We start from the raw sequence: 7,232 nt of genomic DNA on the forward strand, positions 1-7,232 counted from the left end.
CCCAATATAGGGGAATGCCAGGGCCAAAAGAATGGGAATGGGTGGGTAGGGAAGTAGGGGGCGCTATGGGGGACTTTTGGGATATCATTGGAAATGTAATTGAGGAAAATATGTAATAAAATATTAAAAATCAAAAAAAAAAATCCCTGTGGGTTCTGATTCCAAGATAGCTCCAGGATGATGTTCCCTGGAATGCTGAGAGGTGACTGTTAGGCTCTCACATGGTTGGTGTCTGTCTGACTTGTTTTCTCTCACTGTATCATCTTCTCAACTTAGAATAAGGTTCTTGGCAATACTCGCCCAAGTAGACTTAGTAACACTTGGCCAGGCCCTTGAGGCACAGGAACAATGAGGGTACTATGTCCTCTCTATGGGGTACTTTAGGTTGAGTAGTAGCTAAGTCCGTGGTTGTTATTTCAGCCAAGTGAGATGGACAGCTAGACAGCCTTCACTGTGCAGAGACCACTTTGGTCCAAGGACATGTCCTCTGCGTATTGCATGAGGAAACTGTATGTGATCCTGACTTTAGAGGATCAAAAACTGGTTTTCTGCCTGGTCCCTAGGAGAGGGGCCTGGTGTACTTNAAGCAAGAGTTCTGTTCTGTAGTCCAGAGACCCTGTCACAACCCCTATGAGCGATTTTGCCCCTCAAGGACACTAGGTCCCCATGAAAGTCAAGGTCAGGACAGTGGGGAATTTTATGGCCTTCTGCTGGTTCCCACTTCCCCTGCCTGTCACCCTACTTGCCTTTCTCAGCTTGAGGAATGGAGAGCAAAAGCTCCCCCACAATCCCCATCAAGCTCAGCTCTTGATGTCAAGGTAGAGGTTAGGAGTTCTGTTTTATTATCACAGTTAGTGCCTCTGTGGTTCCCCCCATGTACCATGAGGGCAAGCTCAGAACTCGGGGATTACTGCTGAGCAATAAACTAGCAGCTCACAGATACTTGGTTCAATGTCTTAACATAGACCGCACAATTCATGCNATTGGTGGTGCAGTTAGAGGAGTCCAGTGCTAACCCATGACCTATCAAATGCTGTAATGTGATCAAGAACTGCAAGGCAGGTTCCAGATACAGTCTCCCCACTATTATTGAACTGCCTGTTGACTGTGACTGGCCAATTGTGTGCATGGATGGAACCCAAGCCTCTACAAGCTGAGCCAGCGTCTACCCTTTTGCACCATGGAGTCCCTATGAGATCAGCATGCCCTAGAACTGTGGCCCATCAGGACAGAGCTCTTCAAGGTTTGCAGTGTCAGAAAAAGAGGGGGCCCTTCCTTAACCATCCCTCAACCCTGCTCCTGCACAAGTTAGGGGTGCAGTACCTCGGGTCATGGCCAGCTTCCAATCATTGTTTTCTCGGAAGCAGTTCGTCTCCTCGGCCTCAGCGTTCAGCAGCTGCTGTTCCATCTCATCTTCCAGCTGTAGCTCCCGGCGCAGGCTAGTGTGCTTGGCTGATACCTTGGATGCATAGGTCATCTTCTGGTGCACTCTCAAAATCTTCTTTTGTTCACGCTCCTTTGGGGATGATGTGCAGTCAGTGGGACCAGGACTCCTACTGGATGCATATCTCCAGTGCCCCTCTTCAGTGCCAGAGGCTGAAGGGTTCCACACACAGAGAGGACACACACACACACACACACTTTGCTGAGCATTCTGTTGGTGCTCTTAGAGAGCCTGTGAGCTCTTAATACACAGCCTCTGGAGTTGAATAGAACAATGCCACTGAGGATGGGTCCCAGGAAGGGCAGCCATAACAAACACAAGTGCTAGCTCAGTGTGCATCCATGTAACAAACGGTACCAGCATGGCTAAAAGATGATCTGTCCATTCACCCAGAATCCCTTTATCTGATGCTGGGCATTTGATTTGCTAAAACTGAACAAGACTGGCAATTCCTCTGTAGGATGATTTGTCACCTGGCTGGAAGCTCATTGGTGGCTTCTTGTCTCCACTGCCCTGAACCTCTGTACTGCCCAGAGGATATTATCTTGATCCATCAAGGAGGGCAGGGCAGGGAGGCACTCTCTGACTGTAACAGCTCTCAAGCCCAAGTGCTGTTTAGCATTGNGAGCTTTGCACTGAAGCCTCCTTCTTCNGAAAGAGTCTCAGCAGCAGACTGTTTTCTGCTGGGACCCACCAGCTGCCACAACCCACTACCTGATAACCCTGAAGAACTCAGCAAATGCTGAATCCAGCCTCAAGTCCCCAACTGGTCCCTCTGCATGATAGTAAAATGACACCCTCAGGTGTGGAGAACATTGAGCCAATGCATGGGGTAGGGTGGAGCTGAGGGTCTGCTGGGTACAAGGGTTTAGACTGGAGACCCACTGTGTGAGGAGTGTCTGTATGGGAACTTTCTTGGTGGGGAGGGTGCAGGTTGGGCATCTGTAAGNAGGAAATTGAAGATTCTTCAGGGGTGAAAGGGTAGCATGAATTGCCCATGGACATTTTGCAGAAGGCAGTACCCCCAAGGTACTCCTAGGCTTGGAAATAGAAGAAATACCCAAGTCTGCATCCCAAGAAGAGGAAGGACCAAGGTGAAGGCCAGAGAGAGNCCTGCCTGTGTGTTTTCCATCCCTTCTCAGTGTGTCACATCTGAGACCCTTCTTTCAGAGCCCCAAGTTCAAGCTCATAGTCTCTCCTTCTGGAGCTGGGCATGGCTCACAGGCCCGTCCCAGTTTCAAATACTGAGGCTGAAGGATGTCTTTCACCCCATGGGACCTAGCATGGGACCCTGCAACCCTGAGAGAAGCAGATGCTAAGCCTGTGTTAGGGGACACAAGCTGCCAGGTTAGGTCAGGAGAAAAGAGGGGTGTAGCAGGGAGACTGCATTGTCTGGGCTTGTTCTGCTGTTCTGAGCTGGGGTTGTGGGATCTGGGGATGTCATGGCTCCTAATTATGTGGACAAAACAAGAGGCAGCAAGCTGGGGTACCAAGTGAGACAGGGGTAGGGGCATTCTGTGTATCTGTCCTGTGGGATTCCAAGCAGGGGAGAGGTCCAGAGGAGAGAACCTGTGGATTTGAGTCTGGCCTTGAAGGACAAGAAGGATGCTAAGAGAGAATGGCAGGTCTCACAGGGAAGAGTGGAAGAGGTAAAGAGATTTGCAGGGAAAGTGGGTCAATGATTGTTCTGGAGTAAGAGAGAGTTGGGAAAGGAGACATTTACCTGAGATAGGAACAGGGAAGAGGGGCTACTACTCAGAAAGAAGGGGCTGCCCCAGGTCCAGATACTTACTGCAATAGCTTGATTCCGCTCCTGCTCTCTGAGCAAAAAGTAATCCACATCCCTTGATATATGGAAAGGGTTATTTGAGCGGTCAGAAATAGTCACATTCCCTGGAGAAGGAGAAAACAGCCTGAATCTCAGGGGTCCCTAGGCCTTTTCTACCCAGCACACAGCATACAGCATTGGTGAATGTGTTCCCATCCAGCCACCCCCAAAGTCTTCTCTTGGGTCCTGAAGCTCCACAAACTTTCCTCTGTGGTTTAACCCAGGGGAACTGGGCTCCTTCCAAGCATCGGTCCTGGTGTGAAAATCCCAGCAAGGTTCCTTTCATGGAGAAGAAAGCCAGAGCCTGCTGCCCAAACATGATAGAACTGAGCAGGTTTTCTATGGGTAGAACAGGTGGGACACAGGCCAGATCAACTCCTGGAACACCCAGGGTGGGGGATGGGAGGACAGAAATCCATCCGAGTCAGGGCTCATGCTGGTCTGCTCTGTGAACCCCAGGTCATACCTTCTTCCTCTACACTGACCCAGATTCTAGTATGTTCACTAGAGGTGGTCTTTGTGAGCTCTGGGAGGCCAGGAAGTCAGAGGGTCCCATGGGGTCCTAATCCAGCAACTCAGAAATCTTAGGAATAACTATGAAAATCCAGGACAGCTCTGGGAAGCATATGGAGTCCTGGTATGGTAAACACTATTTGAGAGTCCCGGGAGAGAGGAAGAGTAGCCACAGGTCTGCTTTAAAAGCCCCCTGTCCGTACTTATGGCTACATGGAGTTTCAGTCAATTAAAAGTGAGCCAGAACTCTTGGGTGGGGCTTCTGGGATGGCCCTTTCCTTACGAGGCTGAGGTGCTGAGTGGGCAGTGTGGTGGACACAATCTAGAATCACCCAGGAAGGTATTGTCTAGAGCAGGCCTTTGGGCCTGTTTGTGGGGGGTTGTCTTGGTTTTGTTGATTGATTTGGGAAGACATCAGCCCACCATGGGCAGCACCATTCCTTAGGGTTGGGACCTGGACTGTGTAAGAGTGGAGGTGAGCTGAACCCCAGGCTTGCACGCATATATTTCTCTCTGTTCTTGGCTGGCTGTCTTAAGTTCCTGCCACCTTACTGTGACCTGAAGCTGTGAGCTAAACTAAGCCATTTCTCCCATAAGTGGATTTTTTATGGGGTATTTTATTACAGCAACAGAAAACTAGGGCTGACAGATTTTTTTTTAATCTTTTTTGGTTCCTTTCTTCTTGCCTTGAGTCAAACACAAAGGAGCATATCAGCCTCTCTGTGACCACAAGACAATCTTGTATTTGCAAATTNTGGGGAGACAAAGACGGAGGACCTGGTCACCCAGACGCCTTCTTGAAGTTTTGGAGCTCAGCCCTGACTCATTTCTCACTACTCATTACCCAAACTGCCAACCCTCCTTGTATTGCNGTTGAGTTCTGTCCAACAGGAAGAGAAACACTCCCCTCCACCCTGCACCCTGGAGGCCAGCCTGAAGCACCCTAGGAGAGGGCCCAAACTTCACCTCCACCTACCCTGCTCAGGAAACTACCTTTGTTTTTCTTTGAATCTTTCCTCTTCTCTTCAATGAAGGAAGAGAAGCTGTTTATTAAATCCTGGCTGTCTCCTAGTGAGAGACAAGAGAGAGCAACTTCAGTGACATGTCTGGCNCTGAGAACTGTGAGCATACAACAAGGCTGGTGAGGGTTCCAGACTCATGGGGCACCAGTTTAGCAACCTCAATGAGCCTTCAGGTCTGCATCTGAGGTGAGGATAGTGACTTTAGCAACATGGAGAGATTTTAGACGCAGGTCAAGTGTCCCTAACTCCTCCCATGGCCTAGTGGAAATGTCAGAGGCTCATTCCTTAGGAAGCACCACCCACTTCCATCTAAAGAGGCCTTTCTGCTTAACCTGGCTCTGTGACCAAGAAATGTACAGTAAAAGGCCAGTTTGGTCCCCAGGATAGGCTTATATCTCCCTTCAGGCAACCTGAGGCACTTGCAGTCCAGCTGCTTTGTCACCTTGTCACCTGACACCCACAGGAAAGAGCCATGTGTCCCCCACACCTCCAAGTCTGCCAGGACTCCAGCATCCTGTANCCTGCCAGGGGAGCCAGAAAGAGCAGAACTTGGGCTAAGTCAGGGATGGCTGTGGTCCCCTGACTGTGGGCCCTGAGATAGGGAAAGTCAGGCCTGAGTGGAAGGATGAGGCTGAGCAGAACCCTAGAGGCCCAGCAAGCCTGTCTGACCAGCAAGAAGGCTCAGCCTAAAGCCTGGTGGACTGCAAGACGAGTGAAACTACAGTCTCACTCCAGGCAAAGNGTAGGGAATTCAGAGAGTCAGGCATCCTTCATTCTCCAGGGCTTGCTCTTGCCAAGTTATCCTGTTTTCTACAGTCTGTGGAGAACTTTCCTGGTAGTAAAATTCAATTATCCCACTATAAAAATTTCAAGATTTAAAAACAAAACACATCATAATCAAATAAATAGAACAGAACCAAGATCAAGTCCAAATTATACTTCAAATCTTGATTCTGAATTAAAAAAAAAAAAAAGAGGTACACATGGCCCAAAACTCAGGTAGTAAGAGTTCTCAACCTTTGTGGTGTGAGAAACACCTTTCCCCTTTCCCCTACCCAACAGAGGTTTCCGTCCCCTTGAGAGGGATCTCCCTGGGTATACCGGCTTCAGGTTCATTATCCTCTGGGCTCAGCCTCCCAGGTGTGGTATCTCTAGTTTATCTAATATGTCTCCTATATCTCTAGTTTAAAAGACATGAGGGGCAGATGAAGGGCTCTAATAAGCCCGAGCATGGCAAACACAGCTCTTCCAGGTCCTACCCTCCCCCAACCCCTCTCCCTGGCTAAACCATTAGATAACACTTCTAAAGCTAGCTTCCAAGGTCTAGTCCTCTATTTGGCCATCTCCTCCTCCTGAGGCCAACCACCAAAGTTCAGCCATCAAAATGCTATACTGACCAAACCTGTCCAATCAAAATTAATCAACTTAGACTGGTGTGGGGCGTTCCCTTCCCTGTCTATACTGCCATTTGCCCATGGGCTATGCTTGCCTCCTTCTTCTTCAGAGACAGTCCTTTGTCCCTTTGAGGCAAATATTCTTCCCCTCCCCACCCTTGTTTCTTTTCCCTTCTCCCTCTTCCTCTGTCTCCTGTCTTTCTCTCCCTGCCCTTTTCTCTTTTACAAGAGGGACAAATTGATCTCCTTTGTGCTGAGAACTTGGTTGTGGTACAATCTGTCCTTTCACTGGTGAGTTGGCTCAGCAGTTACACACCTGCTCTTGCAGAGAACACAGGTTCTGTTCTCGGCACCCACGAGGTGGCTAATAACCATCTGTAATTCCAGTTCCAAGAGATCTGACACCCTCTTCTGGCCTCTGAGGGCATCAGGCACACATGTATACACATGCAGGCAAATCACCCATACACAGAAATCTTTAAAAAAATAAAACTTTTGAAAAATACATAAATTTGGTGGGGGAAAGAATGGATCAGGGAGGAGTTAAGGGGGAGGAGTTGGGGTGAATATGATCAAAATGCATTCTCATAAAGTCTCGAAAATTTAATAAAAATATTTGTAAGAGCTGTAGAGATAGCTTGAGAGTTAAGAGTAGGCACTGTTCTTCGACACCTATAAGGAAAATCCTTCTCTTCTGGCCTTCCCAGACACCTGCACACATGTGACAAACATATAAATGTATAAATAATAGAAGTAAATATTAAAAAACAAAACAAAATTCTATGCATTGCATGCACACATCCTCTACTTTTTCACTAAAATTCTTTTGACTACTTGCTGCAACATACATACACAGCTGACTCTTCGGGACCTGATGTCANGTGAGGAAGGCAGCCAGCCTCCATGATGGGTGGAATGAGAACAGGAGTCAGCACTGCTTCAGGGCTCTGTCAGTCCTTGAGAGAAATAGCCCCTGCATGGAAGCTTTGTTTCTCAGGAACATTCTGGCATCCACCAGCATAGGTGAAGAA

The 7,232-nt window shown here is 48.4% G+C and overlaps 1 protein-coding gene across 1 annotated transcript in view; it reads right to left on the bottom strand.

Moving 5' to 3' along the window:
• The window catches only part of Cfap100 (cilia and flagella associated protein 100), a 34,165-nt gene that overhangs the window by 12,855 nt on the left and 14,078 nt on the right, over nt 1-7,232 (bottom strand). Inside the window, exons 5-7 of the mRNA XM_029478230.1 lie at nt 4,779-4,853; nt 3,237-3,337; nt 1,324-1,516 (exon numbers count right to left, since the gene is read on the bottom strand). Of these exons, the coding sequence (XP_029334090.1) occupies nt 1,324-1,516; nt 3,237-3,337; nt 4,779-4,853 (369 nt within the window). The remainder of the gene's footprint in view (nt 1-1,323; nt 1,517-3,236; nt 3,338-4,778; nt 4,854-7,232) is intronic.

Source organism: Mus caroli, chromosome 6 (assembly GCF_900094665.2).
Source record: "Mus caroli chromosome 6, CAROLI_EIJ_v1.1, whole genome shotgun sequence".
In the NCBI taxonomy this organism is placed as follows: domain Eukaryota; kingdom Metazoa; phylum Chordata; class Mammalia; order Rodentia; family Muridae; genus Mus; species Mus caroli.